General features: G+C 35.9%; 1 protein-coding gene and 1 pseudogene across 2 annotated transcripts in view; one reads left to right on the top strand and one right to left on the bottom strand.

The window, feature by feature from the left end:
• LOC136874291 (F-box/LRR-repeat protein 7) overlaps positions 1-5874 on the top strand; it is a 32003-nt gene extending 26129 nt beyond the window's left edge. For both annotated transcript variants that reach the window (XM_068228012.1, XM_067147930.2), the window contains exon 5: positions 5384-5874. In XM_068228012.1, coding sequence (XP_068084113.1) covers positions 5384-5647 — 264 coding nt within the window. In that variant the 3' untranslated portion in view covers positions 5648-5874. The remainder of the gene's footprint in view (positions 1-5383) is intronic.
• An 8517-nt stretch (positions 5875-14391) lies between these two features.
• LOC136874336 (uncharacterized) lies at positions 14392-15164 on the bottom strand (annotated as a pseudogene).
• Between the last annotated feature and the right edge of the window lie 2715 nt (positions 15165-17879).

The following is a 17879-nucleotide window of genomic DNA, read 5'->3' as shown; positions in this document are numbered from 1 at the left end:
TGGGTATATGAGAGATGGGCATATAACTGTGTTTATTACTTTAAATTTCTGGTCAGCCTGTAATAGTGGAGAAGAAACCAATTTCTCCATTTTATTCTGTAATTTTTTAAGCTCCTGTGTAGGTACATGTCTCTAAACCGTACTTGAGGATTGGTACAAAGTAAGTGTGGTACATGATTGTTTTCACTTTTTGTGGTATTTTGCAGTCCCAGAGAAGATTTCTGACTTGACTGTATAAGTTTGATGCTTTTTGTGTCCTGCTGAGTATTTCCTGCCTAACAGTGTTGTCTTTCGAGATTGTGCTTCCGAGGTACTTGAAGTGGGAAGCTGATTCGATTTTTGCTCCTTCCAGAAATATATTTTAGCTTGTTCCTTCCCTGTTGATGGTCATTTCCACTGTCTTCGTTTTGTTCTTTGCAAACATGGGAGGATGATGATGTTGCTATTTTGCTTTACGTCGCACCAACACAGATAGGTCTTATGGCGACGATGGGACAGGAAAGGCCTAGGAATGGAAAGGAAGCAGCCTTGGCCTTAATTAAGGTATAGCCCCAGCATTTGCCTGGTGTGAAAATGGGAAACTAAGGAAAACCATCTTCAGGGCTGCTGACAGTGGGATAGAAAAGTATTCTTGAGTTGCTGGATAAGGAGATTAGAATATGCTAGCTCCTTTAAGATACTGGTATCCAATTGAAGAACCACTGAGCCGAAGTCATGTCGTTTATTTACAATTAAAGACCAGTGCGCCGTATAGCATTAAAAAGTTGATAGGGATGGAAATTTTTCAGTTGTTGGTCAAGGAATTCAACATGTGCTGGCTTCTTAAATTTGCTACTGTATATTCGAAGAACAACTGAGATGAAGTTACGTCGTTTTTTAAGATATTCATAGACGTAAAAACACATGGATGCTGGAAAGGCTCTCCAGTTTTTTGGAACTTGAAGGAAGGTAATTGTTGCGCGTGGAGTCTTAAGAATCCAGAGATGCACTACATTATGTTAAAAAATAGAGATCCATAAAAAGGTCCTGTGCACCGTATAAAAGTAACAAGTTGTAAAAGTAGAACTTAAGTTGTTGGTCATGGAAATTGAAAAAGGTTGGTTTTCAAGTGATGCTGCTGTTCATTCAGAGATCAATTGAAATTACAGTACCGTAACATTGTCTTCTCAAGATGTTTATAAACTTGAAATAAATGTCAATGCGAAGTAAGATACTAGAAGAAAGCTCTTCTGTTTCTAGAATCTTGAAGGACGATGGAGGTTACGCGAGGAGGATTAACATATATGGAGTTAAATAAAGGTGGATAGAAATTTGCAGTTCAGTGCGGACCATACATTTGACTCTGAATAAATGACAGCAAGGAAAGAAAGAAAAAAAAGAAAGAAAGAAAGAAATTTGGTCAGGTGGAAGAAAATATTTAAATAAAATATGTCATAAGGGAATTAACGCGTGTTGTATAAGCTGAAGGGAGAAATGGGGGTAGGTGAGGTACAAAGAAAATCTTGAGGAGGTGAAGGGAGAAAAAGAACGGAAGGAGAAGAAAAGGGGGAGGGGAAGAGGATATTAAGGTGGGGCTGAGGGATGTGAGAATATGGAAGATTGTTTAAGAAAAGTACTATAAATAGAATGAAAAATCGGACCTTTAATATTTGATTTTGATTGTCTGAAAAGCTGAATGAGCAGGTCAAAAAGAATGTTCGATTTATCAGAAATGTCATCAAGATTGAAGTTTGGATTAAAATATTGGTCTAGATTTATGAAGCAATTCTCTGTTATGTTAAGAAAGGGTCCTTTATTCAAATTTTGAGAATTACCACATCATGTTTAATGTCTGTAAATTTATGATTATAATCATTCATGTGTTGACCAACTGCAGAAAATTTATTGTGTTTTAGGGCATTGACATGTTCCAAGTATCGTATTTTAAAGCTTCTTCCTGTTTGTCCAATATAAAAAAAATTGCAGCTGTTGCATTTTACCTTATATACACCGGATTTTGAAAAACAATCAGTTCTATTAACAGATGATGAGTTGTGTGAGACTTTAGCGTTATTATTGTTGGTTCTGAAGGAGATTTTAACATCATGTTTTTAAAAAATATATTTATTGAACGTAAAGGTAGAAAATAAAGAAACTTTTGATTTTTCTTTTTCAGAGTGGTTATAGGATGATGTTTGTATTTGTTGATAATACCTTCAATGAAAGAACTATTGTATCCATTGAGTTTGGCAATCATACGGATATTGTTCAATTCTTTTTTAAGATCACTTTCGGTCATTGGGACAGTATAGGCTCGATGAACCATACTATTATAAGCTGCTCTTTTATGAATTTGTGGATGAGAGGAATCTTGACGAATAGTGGAAGATGTTTGGGTAGTCTTTCCAAAGATATTGAATTTTAAGGAATACAGCTGCCTAATGATGGTTTAGTCTAAAAAATGTATTCTTTGTTCAGATTCAGATTCGAGCGTAAATTTTATGTGCGGATCAATATTATTAAGGTGGATAAGAGTGGAAGTAGCGTCTGTTGTGCTTTCATCTAGGATTACTGAAGTATCATCCACATATCTAGCCCAAAAAAGAATATTATTGAAGTTATTATTATTATCAATTTTAGTATGTTCTAAAAAATCCAAGTAGATTTCAGCTAAGATGCCCGAAGCCGGCGATCCCATGGCCAAACCCTCCTGCTGATAGATAATACCGTCGATTATTAGTTATTATTTAAAACCAATTTCAGGATAGACATAAAATCTTGTATTTCCAAAGCACTTAGGTGGCTGTATTTACTTAAATTGTTTTCAATGATAGGGTATAATTTAGAGGTTTGAATACTAGGATACATATTAACAACATCGAACGAGTGAAGGGAATGATTAGGTTGGATATGAAATTTATTAAGATTCTCGATCAACTCTGTAGTATTTTAATACATTTTTTAGATAAAAAAATGATAATATCTTCTTAGAAACTTTTGAGTGAATTGAGAAGCATTGTAAAGAGGAGTTGGTCTATAATTGATGATCGGGCGGATAGGGACACCGGGTTTGTGTATCTTAGGAAGGGCTTTAGCGGTCGGAAGGCTTGGATTCTTGCTAATGAATTTAGTTTTTTCTTGTTCAGTTAAAAGGAATTAAGTATTTTTAAGAGTTTGTTTAAGTAGGCGTTGGATTTTTTGAGTAGGGTCTTTTTTAACAACAGTGAACGAACTGTCAGAAAAGAAATCTTTAGTCTTATAAATATATTTGTTTCTTTCCATTATAACGGTGGTATTGCCCTTGTCAGCCTTAGTGACAATAAGATTATTATCAGAAATCTTCTTTTTAAGAGCGCGTAATCACTTTTGATCAATGATTGATTCTTTATTACCGATAGGGATATCGGGGTTCATACTTAAGTAAAAATGTCATTAATTTTACGTTTTACTTCGAACCTAACTTCATCCTGTTCTTCAAGGGGTAGAGGTGACAAGCATATTAAGATTAGGCCAATTGTGATTAGCACCTTTGGCTAAAATTGAATTTTTGTCATCATTCAGAGGGACATTGGATAAATTAATAATCGGTGGATGAAATTGAATCATTGTGCTAGAGGAATTTCTATTATTAATAGTAAGGTTGTTATTAGATTTAGAACCTTTTAGGATACAAAGCTTCCTATCCAACGTTTTCTGTTTCTTAGCTTCTCCTTCTGTTCTTTTTTCTCCCTTCACCTCCTCAAGATTTCCTTTGTACCTCACCTACCCCCATTTCTCTCTTCAGCTTATTACAACGCGCGTTAATTCCCTTATGACATATTTTATTTAAATATTTTCTTCCACCTGACCAAATTTCTTTCTTTCTTTCTTTCTTTCTTTCTTTCCTTGCTGTCATTTATTCACAGTCAAATGTATGGTCCGCATTGAACTGCAAATTTCTATCCACCTTTACTTAACTCCATATATGTTAATCCTCCTCGCGTAACATCCATCGTCCTTCAAGATTCTAGAAACAGAAGAGCTTTCTTCTAGTATCTTACTTCGCATCGACATTTATTTCAAGTTTATAAACATCTTGAGAAGACAATGTTATGGTACTGTAATTTCAATTGATCTCTGAATGAACAGCAGCATCGCTTGAAAACCAACCTTTTTCGATTTCCATGACCAACAACTTAAGTTCTACTTTTACAACTTGTTACTTTTATACGGCGCAAAGGACCTTTTTATGGATCTCTATTTTTTAACATAATGTAGCGCATCTCTGGATTCTTAAGCCTCCATGCGCAACAATTACCTTCCTTCAAGTTCCAAAAAACTGAAGAGCCTTTCCAGCATCCATGTGTTTTTACGTCTATGAATATCTTAAAAAAACGACGTAACTTCATCTCAGTTGTTCTTCGAATATACAGTAGCAAATTTAAGAAACCTGCATATGTTGAATTCCTTGACCAACAACTGAAAAATTTCCATCCCTATCAACTTTTTAATGCTATACGGCGCACTGGTCTTTAATTGTAAATAAACGACGTGACTTCGGATCAGTGGTTCTTCAATTGGATACCAGTATCTTAAAGGAGCCAGCATATTCCAGCAACTCAAGGATTCCTATCTATAACATCTTTTTAATATGCACTGGACTTAATATGAATCTCTTTCAGAGAGTTATTTTTTAACATAGTGCTGCACAATATCTCGCATGGTATGTACTTTTACGAGACCTTACGTGTCTTTACATTGTTTAATTTCTTCGGTATTTGTGTTTTAATTTTGCTTTAGGCTGACGATGACCTATTACTAGGTCAAAACTAGTCCCTAATCATTTAAACTATTTACATTTTGTATTGAAAAGGTGGACCCAAATAATACATTAATTTACTGTCAACAGTGTCCCGAATTCATGTTCGGTTATCGAGTTCTAAATAATAGTGATCTTTCTAAAATTTTATATGTCCACTAGTTTAAACACCAAACAAGTTGGCTGTGCATTTAGGGGTGCACAGCCGTGAGCTTGAATTCAGGGGATAGTGGGTTTGAACCCCACTGTCGGCAGTCCTTCCCACTCCTAGCCCTTTCCCATCTGATCGTCACCATAAAACCCATCTATGTCAGTGTGATATAAAGCAACTTGTAAAAATAAAATAAACTTGTTTAAGCTTTTGAGAATGATTGCTCACTTTAAATTTGGTTGCACTCTAGACAATGTCTAACAAGTGTACTTGCATGCAGCAGTGGGTGCAATTTGAAAATACAAAAAGTAGCATGCTTAGTACAACTTCTTTTCATATTACTGCATTTGATTTCACTCACACACACATTTCTCAAGATATTATAAAATTTATCTTTTCATTTTCAGAGATTTATTTCCTAATTCATGTTTGTTTTCTGTTTTGTTTTTTTCCAGGGTTGCACTCATCTAACTGATGTCAGTATTGAAGCTATTGGAAAGTATTGCTGTAATATGAAATATTTAGATGTTAGTAACTGCCCAGGGATGACTGCTGAGAGTGTGGACAAGATGGAGAAGCAGCTTCCTGTAGTTCATACCGTCCATAGGCATGGTCTGCGGCCAAGGATACAGTCTTTTCTGAGTGATGAGAGCATTGCAGAGATGAAGCCCATCCCACCGCCACCCCCTCGCAAGAAGTTCTCATTCTTGAGATGCTAAAGTGTACTTACTGCTATACCTCTCTACTGTGATAATGTATATAATACATTTACTTTTAGTGTGTTTCAGATCTCCCTGTTCATAGCAGCTTATCTGCTATTTTATTATTGTGTGGAAAGTTATTGTAAATGATTGTTATTTTTAATGGTACTAATGTACTTCAACAGAGTCACCAGACAATATTTGTTAATTGAAGGTCTCAAGACAAAAATAAAACTATTTGAATAATGTTGACTAATACCAGTTAATTACATACTGTATACTGTACTTATAGGATGTTACGTGATATAGAATTAATCCAAATCCAGGACAAGGAAATTAGTTCTTAATAACGATTATAAATTTATTTTAGAGATATTTTCATGTATGTTTATGGGGGTAAGAAAAACCCTGCATGACGATACTTCTTGGTGTTATCCCATTTGGTTCGGAGTCCACCGCATCAAGAATACTGAAATGTGTGTTGTAATCGATATATCAATGTGATTCATTCAGGTAAAATTTCTCCACCTATTCAATACAGTAAGCTTTTTGCAATGCAGTTATTACATTACATTATAAAGTTTGGTACTAGTTTCAACCCTACTCGGGGTCATCATCAGCCATAAATATTCATTTATACAATTTAGTCAAAATATGCTAAAACTAGGATGAACTTGTAGCACTTCATTCATCACCAATTCATACTTCATTAATCACCTTTCCAGATCACATCTGGAATTGTAAAGCCTGACCTTGGTCAGAAATGTTTCGATCGAAAGATCAGACAATCAATGATGATGAGTCTTCTAATGAATAAATCCACCGGTGTGGACAAACAACAACAAGGATCTGCACAAAGACACTACTCGGAATCGGTGGGGTGTCAAGTAGAAGACCTAGGCGAATCGGAGCGCCTGGAAGCCCAACAGACAATTGACAGACAGCTGACAGACAGTGGACTAACCCAACAATGTAAGAAGAGACTTAAGTTCAACAAATCAGGAAAATTTTCATACTTTGCAACATTAAACATTAATTCACTAAGTAAGGTGGGCAAGTTGAAACATTTAACTGATGTGATGGACCAACATAGGATTTTAATAATGGCTTTACAAGAACTTAGGAACACAGACCAGGACCCAATTGAATCAGGAGGTTATCGTCTCTACAAAGGACCTCCAGGAGAAAGAGTAATGAAGAATGTCCCTCAATTTGGTGTAGGTTTTCTTGTTCATAGTAGCATAATAGACTCAATTGAAGAATTTTCTTCAAAATCTTCGAGGATGGCACTTCTAACAATTAAAGTAGGGAATAAAACTTATACTTTAATAAATGTCCATGCACCAACAAATGACAAAAACAATAAAGATAGAGAAGGAGTTGAAAACTTTTGGGAGGAACTTGATTACATATTAGCGAAGATCCCTGATGAGCATATAAAAATCTTACTTGGAGATTTCAATGCTAAAATAGGCAGAGAAAAGAAGTATCGCACAGTTGTAGGAAAATGGCCAGCTCATAAATTAACGAACAAAAATGGCCAAAGATTAATTGAACTTTGTGCAGATCATAGACTCGTTTTGGAAACCACCAGATTCATGAGGCGACCACATAAACTTATGACATGGAAATGCCCTAACGTAAAATTGGGAGAGTTTCAGATTGATCATGTTGCCATGGATAAAGATTATCATAAAGAAATTTATAATGTCAGAGTCCTCCGTGGGGTAGACATTGACTCGGATCATTATATCTCAAAAATAAAAATCAAGTTAACACCAAAAAGGAAACACAAACATAATCATCTCAAAGCAAGGAGAAATTATGATCCCAGTTACTTAATAAATAATAAAATATATTTAGAGAGATCCAAAACACCTTTAAATGACAAATTAGAGACAATGATCAACAAACTTAAAACCATAGCTGAAGAAATTGCCCCAATCAAAAGGAGAAAGAAACATGCGTGGTGGAACGAGGAATGTGACAAAGCAATTCAAGCAAGACACAAGGCATGGATAAATGATCAACAGAGGAAAACGGAAAAATCTCGAGAAGAACTAATTAATGCCAGAAGACAAACAGCTAAAGAAATTAGGACAATTAAAAGGAATTATCAAAAGGAAATGCTTAGCACTATAGAAGAAACATTCAATCAGCATAAAACAAGAGACTATTACAAAACATTCAAGCAATATCAATCTAAATTTACCCCTCCCACACTTATGTTAAGAAATAAAAATGGTAAAATGGCACACAATAATCAGGATAATGCTAACATTCTTGCAGAATACTTTAAAGAGTTACTTAATTGTGAGGATCCTGTGGAACATTTAGAATTTGATCCTAACCCAAAAAATAAAACTCCATTACAAAAGATTATACCACCAGTTTACAATGAAGTGAAAACGGCAATTAATGCACTTAAAAACTACAAAGCAGCAGGAGAGAATCAAATAGTAGCAGAAATATGGAAGAATGCTAATGATCAGACTATTCAAAACCTACATAAATACATCATTGATATTTGGAACACGGAGAAGCTTCCTGAGGAATGGAATACAGCGATAATCCACCCGCTGCACAAGAAAGGTGATCGCTCCGATCCAAATAATTATCGGGGGATATCCTTACTTGATATTACATACAAGATTTTATCCAAGATTATATACACAAGAATCCAAGAACAACTCGACCAAGAACTTGGAGAATATCAGGGAGGATTTCGACCAGGTAGAAGCTGTCCAGATCAAATCATTAGTTTAAAATGGATAATGAAGCACCAAAGAGTTCGAAGTAAGGGTCTGGTCATCACGTTTGTAGATTTTAAAAAAGCATACGACAGTATTCATCGTGACTCATTATTAAAAAGCCTTAAAGAATTTGGCTTACATCAAAAACTTGTTAACCTCATTAATATGACTTTTAAAAATATGAAGGCAAAAGTTAAATTTAGAGGTGAATTATCAGAATCATTCACTATAAGAACTGGACTTCGACAAGGAGACGGACTTTCACCATTGTTATTTAATTGTGCATTGGAGAAGATTATGCGTGAATGGAACAAGAAATGCCAACCAACTATCAAGATCGGTAGAAATATTAAACTCAACTGCCTTGCTTTTGCGGACGATTTAGCATTACTTGCAAATACAATAGAAGAGGCTAAATTTCAAATTGAACAACTAGAAATTATAGCTAAAAAAATGGGATTACAAATTTCATTTGAAAAAACAGAAATGATGCCAACTTTTAAAGTTGATTTACCAGTTATTCAGCTGAACAGTAATAAAGAGATTAAAATTGTTCAGAAATTCAAATATCTTGGGGAAATAATAACATGGAACACAAATGAAAAAGAAGCAATAGAACACAGAACAACTAAATTTAAACAAGCACAAAGACTTACCTGGCCAACCTATAAAAAAAAATCTCTTTCGATAAACGCTAAGCTGAAACACTATAATTCCATAGTTAAACCAGAGGCAACCTATGCTAGTGAAACTTTATTCAAATTAAATGTAAAATCTACAACAGACAAATTACAGAAAACTGAGAGAAGAATTCTTAGAACAATTATTAATAAAAAACACCAAGTTGATGGACAGTGGAGATTGTTGCCCAACAACATTGTCTATCGTGAATGTGAATCAATAATATCTACAATGCGTAAAAGAAGAATTTCCTTTTTCTGTCACATATCAAGATTAGCAGACACCAGGATATTGAAACAACTATTCGATTACTTTTTGAAGAATAAAATCAATAATAATTGGTTCAAAGAAGTTCAGGATGATTTGGAAGAATTGGGTATAACTCGGCAACAAATCAAAGACAGAAAAGAGAAGAGGATTTTGAAGAACAAAAGCATAAGTCTCAAACTAAAAGCAGTTGAACGGAAACAATATACTATATCGGACACACAAAGGGCTTCCAGGTCGGAGAGGATGAAAAAGTTCTGGGAGAAGAAGAAGAAGAAATTAACTCAAATGTATTGATTTCAGTGCTCCAATGTGGGCGTAAAATATGTAAATAAATAAATAATAATACATTTTAGTTAAAATAAGCAATATTACATTACCCAGCTTAAAAGGTAATGGACCGGGCGAGTTGGCCGTGCGGTTAGGGGCACGCGGCTGTGAGCTTGCATCCAGGAGATAGTGGGTTCGAACCCCACTGTCGGCAGCCCTGAAAATGGCTTTCCGTGGTTTCCCATTTTCACACCAGGCAAATGCTGGGGCTGTACCTTAATTAATGTCCACGGCAGCTTCCTTCCCACTCCTAGGCCTTTCCTGTCCCATCGTCGCCATAAGACCTATCTGTGTCGGTGCGACGTAAAACAAATTGAAAAAAAGTTAATGGTGAAGAAATACAAAGATTATAAAACAAATATAAACTAATATGCCATTGTAAAATGGCTACATATGGAACCAAGTGCTATGGTTCTAACTGTATATCTCTCATGTGAGTTCTAAACGTATTGTTTTTTCCTGTAGCACTGAATATAAAGAGCACAATTGTGATGAAAGTTCATAAAATAAATGCTTCAAAATATGCTTTATAAATATAATTCTAAGTACTAAAAGTCTAGAAGGAGCCTTTCTGGTAGATTCTATTGATACCGTATTGGCCTATGTTTTGGCGCGGTTGAATTATACACTATTTCAAAATGTTGGCATATGCAGTATATGTCATTAGAATAAAATTAGACACTTTGGAACTTGCACTTCATGCACTTAATGTAAACAGATAAAACCATACCATTGACTAAACTTCCAGCAGAATTCTGAGAAACTGAATGCAAGCACTGCACGTGGTGGTTGAATAATTGTTTGTGAGAAGATGGAAGTCTCAGTTCAATGCGGAGCAATTGGATCTAATAAACAATAAGAAAAAGCCAAGGTTAATGCAAAGAAGAAAGGAAGAGGGTAGAAAAAGAAAGTGAAGACTACTCACCTTGCGCAGCAATGTGCAAAGCGTGGCTGATAGTGTATAACTGGTGTGTAAGAACGTGAGTGAGGGAAGTATGAAATGTAGGGGAGGGCTGGGGAAGAGTGGTTTAGACGGGATGGATGTGACATGGGAAGGTAAAGGAGGGAGGAGGAAGGATTACCTTTAGGACGGGGCTGAATAATAATAATAATAATAATAATAATAATAATAATAATAATAATAATAATGTTATTTGCTTTACGTCCCACTAACTACTCTTTTACGGTTTTCAGAGATGCCAAGGTGCCGGAATTTTGTCCCACAGGAGTTCTTTTACGTGCCAATAAATCTACCAACACGAGGCTGACGTATTTGAGCACCTTCAAATACCACCAGACTGAGCTGGGATCGAACCTGCCAAGTTGGGGTCAGAAGGCCAGCGCCTCAACAGTCTGAGCCACTCAGCCTGGCGATCAGTACTTTAATTCTAATTATAATCTTAATGATATCTCGGAGAAACCCAACATTTTATTTCACTTACTTATTACTATTCTCAGGAACACTAATCTAACAAATCAGAATTTGATTTTAAGTTTAATTAAAGGTACTTTTTTTAAGCAATTATCCTCGTTCCCACACCCTTCAGGCCCGTCCTAAAGGTAATCCTTCCTCCTCCCTCCCTTACCTTCCCACATCACATCCATCCCACCCAACTCACTCTTCCCCGCCCCTCCCCTACATTTCATACTTCCCTCACCCACGTTCTTACACACCAGTTATACACTATCAGCCACGCTTTGCACATTGCTGCGCAAGGTGAGTAGTCTTCACTTTCTTTTTCTACCCTCTTCCTTTCTTCTTTGCATTAACCTTGGCTTTTTCTTATTGTTTATTAGATCCAATTGCTCCGCATTGAACTGAGACTTCAATCTTCTCACAAACAATTATTCAACCACCACGTGCAGTGCTTGCATTCAGTTTCTCAGAATTCTCCTGGAAGTTTAGTCAATAGTATGGTTTTATCTGTTTACATTAAGTGCATGAAGTGCAAGTTCCAAAGTGTCTAATTTTATTCTAATGACATATACTGCATATGCCAACATTTTGAAATAGTGTATAATTCAACCGCGCCAAAACGGTATCAATAGAATCTACCAGAAAGGCTCACTTCTAGACTTTTAGTACTTAGAATTATATTTATAAAGCATATTTTGAAGCATTCATTTTATGAACTTTCATCACAATTGTGCTCTTTATATTCAGTGCTACAGGAAAAAACAATACGTTTAGAACTCACATGAGAGATATACAGTTAGAACCATAGCACTTGGTTCCATATGTAGCTATTTTACAATGGCATATTAGTTTATATTTATTTTATTATTTTTGTATTTCTTCACTATTAACTTTTAAGCTGGGTAATGTAATATTGCTTATTTTAACTAAAATGTATTGTTTTAGGACATTTGACTAAATTTTGTAATTGAATATTTATGGCTGATGGTGACCCCGAGTACGGTCGAAACTAGTACCAAACTTTATAATGTAATAACTGCAGTGCAAAAAGCTTACTGTATTGAATAGGTGGAAAAATTTTACCTGAATAAATCACATGTAATCTCAATTCAATACGGACCAACCAGAATGAAATTTATAACCCTTAATATCTCAATACAAAGAGGTTACGTAACACAACCACCGTCATTTCTCAAGTTTTGTATTATAGTAAAGGAAGATCTCACAGAAAAAGCAACAGAAGCATTTAATTTCCTGTTACAATTGTCAACCAAATGCACTACTTCTGAAAAATGGGCTCTTTGGCACAAATAAAAGTGATAAGTAAAATGAGAGACTTTCCTCATTAACAATTTGACTCTGCTTATATGGCAACAAACCCTCTGGAAAATACTGTACAGTATGTATTACAACCCTTCAGCATTTCCTCTTGTTTCTATATAAAAATTAAGAAAGAACTACTTCAATAATTATTTTCCACCATCAGTATTATGTCTCAAAATTGAGTGGCCACATGAGTTGACATGCTACAGCTGTGGAGCTGAGCTCTGCATTTGGGACAGGCGTAGTTTGAACTTCACCGTTGGCAGTCCTGAGAATGGTTTTCTGTTACAATTCAAAAATTTCATGTTTAAATTGTTCTGAATTGACTGCGTATCATACAAAATTCCTATAAAGGAAAACAATTCAAAGGTTCCACCACAGTTAGTAAAAATTTAAGAAATGAAATTTCCATTTCTGAAGGTGCATATGGTCCTGAGGTTCACTCAGCCTACACTGAAAATGAGTACCAGCTTAATTCCTGGGGGAAAAGACAGCCGAGCGTAGAGCTAACCACTTTATTCCATCAAGTGCCGGGATTACGGATAGTGGAAGCCTTTACCTTCCACCCCTCCAAGGGCCTTCATGGCCTGTACAGAGATGACATTTTTTTTTTTTTTTTACCTTAGTCAATGCAATTTAAGTGTTAATCTTTGCATTGGTCCTTAAACCTTATGTAAATTGTATTGACTAAGGTGGAGCCTTTTAATTGTTTTCCTTTATAGGAATTTGTATGAATGGTTTTCTGTGGGTTTCCAATGTTCACTTCCAGGCAAATACCAGGACAGTTTCTATTCATAGACCCCAGGCGATTCCTTCAACCTCCTTACCCATTCACCACCATTCATTTCATCTTCATTAGCTCTTCAACAGTGGCTGTGAAAACATTAAAATAAGAATAATTTGCACCACCTTTCCAATACTTATCTTTCCTTATATTTACGATATAAACATTACAACTGGTGTTGTAAGTTGGGACGTGTTTCGCTTAACTGTCGTAAGCATCATCAGCCGAAAATAAATCTTAGCCTAAATTTAGGTCAGGGCCCCAAACCTAGTGTCCTTAAAATGTATGGTACCCTAAGATTCTATATTTACATTATAGAAAATCTAACAGCCTTAAAACTAGTGTGAAAACATATAAGAATGTTCATCATGGCTAAGAGAAAAACACAAAATTGTGTTGACAGAGTTTATAAACAAAGTACAACCTCGAGCTGGTAGTAAAGTAATTAACATCATTGCTACCAGTCAGTCAATAAGAATGTTCATACATAAAAATGATCATTATATTCAATGGAATGAAGAAAGTAATTAGAATTGTTAACTAATTAAATCTCATTCTTGCATAGACACGTGAGTCAGGTACGAGAAATCACATATAAACCTGAAGCTGCTTATAGGTAGAGGCCAATATCCAGTTCCTTTAAAATAATGGTCAAAGCCAAAAACAGGTGTCTTCATTTTTACTGGGAGTTCAAGATCATATATGGAGAAAATAAGATGCAATGTGCGTGAACTGAAGTCTCTTATGTTGGAAGAGCGTTGACTGGTTACTTTAGCCGCTCGAGGGGGTCTGGTAAACGTTTGCCCATTGCTACGTGTGTTGTATCTACGAAATCTACATTCTTATATATTTTCACACTAGTTTTATGTATGAACATTCTTATTGACTGACTGGTAGCAATGATATCCTATATGACTTTAATTACTTCACTACCAGCTCTATGTTGTACTTTGTGTTTAAAACTTCTTTCAACACGATTCTGTGTTTTTCTCTTAGCCATGATGAACATTCTTATATGTTTTCTCACTAGTTTTAAGCCTTATTTGATTTTCTATAATGTAAATGTCAAATCTTAGGGTACCATATACAGGGTTATTCTAAATGATTGTCGGGGTTACAAAAATTCATAACTCACAGTGCAATTGACGTAGGAATATGAATCTTGTTTTATTGTTTACTGTAACTCATAAAGTTATTTTGACATACATTACAAATGCTTGATATGTGCGCCTTGTGTCACTCTACATACATCTACTCAATAGTCCATCTCTTCCCACACCCGAGTCAACATGGCAGCGGTGATGCTTTCGAAGGCGGCTTGGATGCGCTGCTTTACTTCCTGAATATCCTCCGGTAGAAGAGGGACAAATACCTGATCTTTAACATATCCCCACAGGAGAAATAGCATGGTGTAAGATCTGGTGAACGTGGTTGAAAGGGTAAGAGCATTAGATCACCTTCCGTTCCGCGTCCCATCCATCGTTGTGGAAGTTCTTGGTTAAAAAATGCTCTAAACTCCCTGTGGAAATGAGGTGGTGCACCATCCTGTTGCAGCACGTAATCATCCCTGTCGTCACTCAACTGGGGTAACAGCCATTCTGTGAGCATGTCCAGGTAAGTCAGCCCTGTTACTGTCTGTTCATTGAAGAAGAACAGGCCATAGACCTTCGTGTTTGAAACGGCACAGAACACATTCACCTTAGGAGCGTCTTGCACATGTTCCACGTAACAATGGGGGTTCGTTGCACCCCAAATGTGAACGTTTTGTTTGTTTATCTTTCCATTTACATTTACATGAAAAGTAGCTTCGTCACTGAAAACTACTCTGTCAAGAAAACCATCATCTTCTTCTTCACTCCGTTCCTGCAGTGCCATGCAAAAGTTGAAATGTAGGGCTTTGTCATTAGCTGTTAGAGCTTGATGCAATTGTAGGCGATATGGCTTTAACTTTACAGTAGGTGCCTTCGTAACACATGCCATACTGTGGTTTGAGGAACTTGCAGTTCCCTGCTACATCTCGTAGTTGATTTCTTAGGACTACGGAGATAAACGCCCCTAATCCGATTCACATCCGCTTCTGACACAGCGGGACACCCACTGCTTTTCCCTTTGCACAAACAACCTGTATCCACAAATTGTGCATACCATCTGCAAACAGAGTTGTCGGAAGGAAGCTCCTTCCCGTATTTTGTCCAAAAAAGCTTTCTCCTTATCGCTAACCGCCAATTTATTAAACACTGCTATTACTGCCATCTGGTGGCAACTTATGTACTATAGTTGATGCAAAACAAAACTTTGAGAGTTTGTCTGAATTGAATATAATGATCATTTTTATGTATGAACATTCTTATTGACTGACTGGTAGCAATGATGTTAATTACTTTACTACCAGCTCTATGTTGTACTTTATAAACTCTGTCAACACAATTTTGTGTTTTTCTCTTAGCCATGATGAACATTCTTATATGTTTTCACACTAGTTTTAAGGCTGTTAGATTTTCTATAATGTAAATATAGAATCTTAGGGTACCATACATTTTAAGGACACTAGGTTCGGGGCCCTCACCTAAATTTAGACTAAGATTTATTTTCGGCTGATGATGCTTACAACAGTTAAGCGAAACATGTCCCAACTTACAACACCAGTTGTAATGTTTATATCCTAAATATAAGGAAAGATAAGTATTGGAAAGGTGGTGTAAATTATTATTCTTATTTTAATGTTCATAATCTGATGTCCAATACGGTCTACAATGAGATTTATTACTTGTAAGGTGAAAACATTTCGTATAAACTTATCTTGCCTCATCCCCGACCCCATATCAGTATCAAGAAATGGAGCTAAGATGTAAACATAACAGTATTGTGTCTCAAAAGTTTTGTGGCTCAACTAAGGGATTTTATGCCATGTCCATTAACAACCACTGATCTACAGGCTCTTTCATAAAATTTAGAATGAAGCAGTTTGGTTAAGAAAGACATCATTCAGCGTCACAGGAAAAGAAGTGATCAAAACAAGGAATATCACTTTTACCTAGGGTGACCAGATGCAGATAAATAAAAGAAAGAGGGCAAAACTATTTAAAAAGGAGAACAATGCCAGAAAAAAGAGGACACAAAAATCATCCGTTGAGATTCTAAATTCAGACTTATATATTCTAATTTTCACATACCTAAACAAAACATCCATTTGCAAATTATACAGTAAATTATTACAATATTTAAACAATGAAACTAACTTACATGCCTTGATGGTACTTTTCTGAAGATTCAGTTGCCTTTAAGAGTTTTGGCGTGTCTAACATACACTTATAAAACGATCTACATGTAAATTCTTTGAGATGATATTGAACCAGTAAGAGGATTTTCACAAATTCTGCTTTGAAATGGTTCCCTTTATCAGTCCATTGTCCTGACAAGGGAACTATTCACACGGTCTTATATCAAAACCGACAATGAAATTTCGCAAAGAGGATGAGGGGTTCATAAGAAGGCAATCTACAAAAATTTAGCTGCCAATTCGAGCTGTAAAGTCCTGAAATCAACACAGAAATGTCTAATAGGATTGCATGCATTAGCATATAGCTGGACGCGGAAAGCCCTGGTGACCAGCTAAAGTGAGTGCAATGAGCTTTCTGTGCGAGGCAGTTAACACATGTTCCTTTGAGAGAGCAGTCATGAATCTGGCTAATGTTTAGAGTATGCATTATGTTATTTCTGTGAAAAAGATTTCTCCTCTTCCCATGAAATAACTTCGGAAGAAAAGGAGATGGGACGACATGTGATCAAACTAATTGAAAATCATCCCATGGGTGCCAGCATCATCTTGGAGCCGTGTCTGGAGAGAAATGGTGATAGTTGAAGCAGCAACACCTCATCTTTATTATCTAAAAGAGAAGACAGAACACCACTGCCATGCACAAGAGGTGTTACGGATCCAAATCTGATACCCGTCAATCCAGTGAAGAGACATTGCAGTCACCTATCAAAACTGCTAGTTCAAGCTGTGCTTCCAGTCCACAGAAGAAAGTGAAACAAACTGCAGATCTTGCATACAAGAGAAAAGCTGCAAATTATGGTTAAGTAAGGGGAGTAAGAAGTGGCTTTCATTAAACACTGTTCACAAAGGTTGTCATAAGGTGACGTCACTACGGCAATTGTACGGGTGGAAGAACCAATTAGAATCTACATCAGTAAGTCCCGTTCACCACAGGAAATTGATGCATACAAAATTATTTTCTTGCTTTGCAGAAACAAGAAGGCTGAAGTGGAATGTATGCAATGAAGACCTGAGACTATGGGCCTTGGAAATTTCAAGAGAGATTTCAATAGGGCAAACTAATTTCAGTGCATCTACTGATTGGTTAAATTGTTTCAAGAAAAAGTTCAGAATAAAAAGTAGAAAAATCAAAAAAATTTGTATCCTGTGCATATCTGCAAGAATGGTAATCTTATAATGATAATGGTATCTGCAAGAACATATAAGCAATAAGTTTCATGGTTAAGACCACATTGATGGATATGACTTATTTTTTTACAAAAACTAGTTTATTATCCACCTAATCAATACATAGTTTACTCTCAAATAGTACTAGTTTTGACTGTACATAATGGTCATCCTCAGCTATTAATCGTAAAATTAGAATTAGGACATAGTGATGTCACAAATAAGGTGTTAAACCTCCTGAGTTAAGA

Source organism: Anabrus simplex, chromosome 5, assembly GCF_040414725.1.
Source record: "Anabrus simplex isolate iqAnaSimp1 chromosome 5, ASM4041472v1, whole genome shotgun sequence".
Taxonomy (NCBI): Eukaryota; Metazoa; Arthropoda; class Insecta; order Orthoptera; family Tettigoniidae; genus Anabrus; species Anabrus simplex.
The sequence above is the reverse complement of the archived record's forward strand: the minus strand, read 5'-3'. Positions and strand labels throughout refer to the sequence as shown.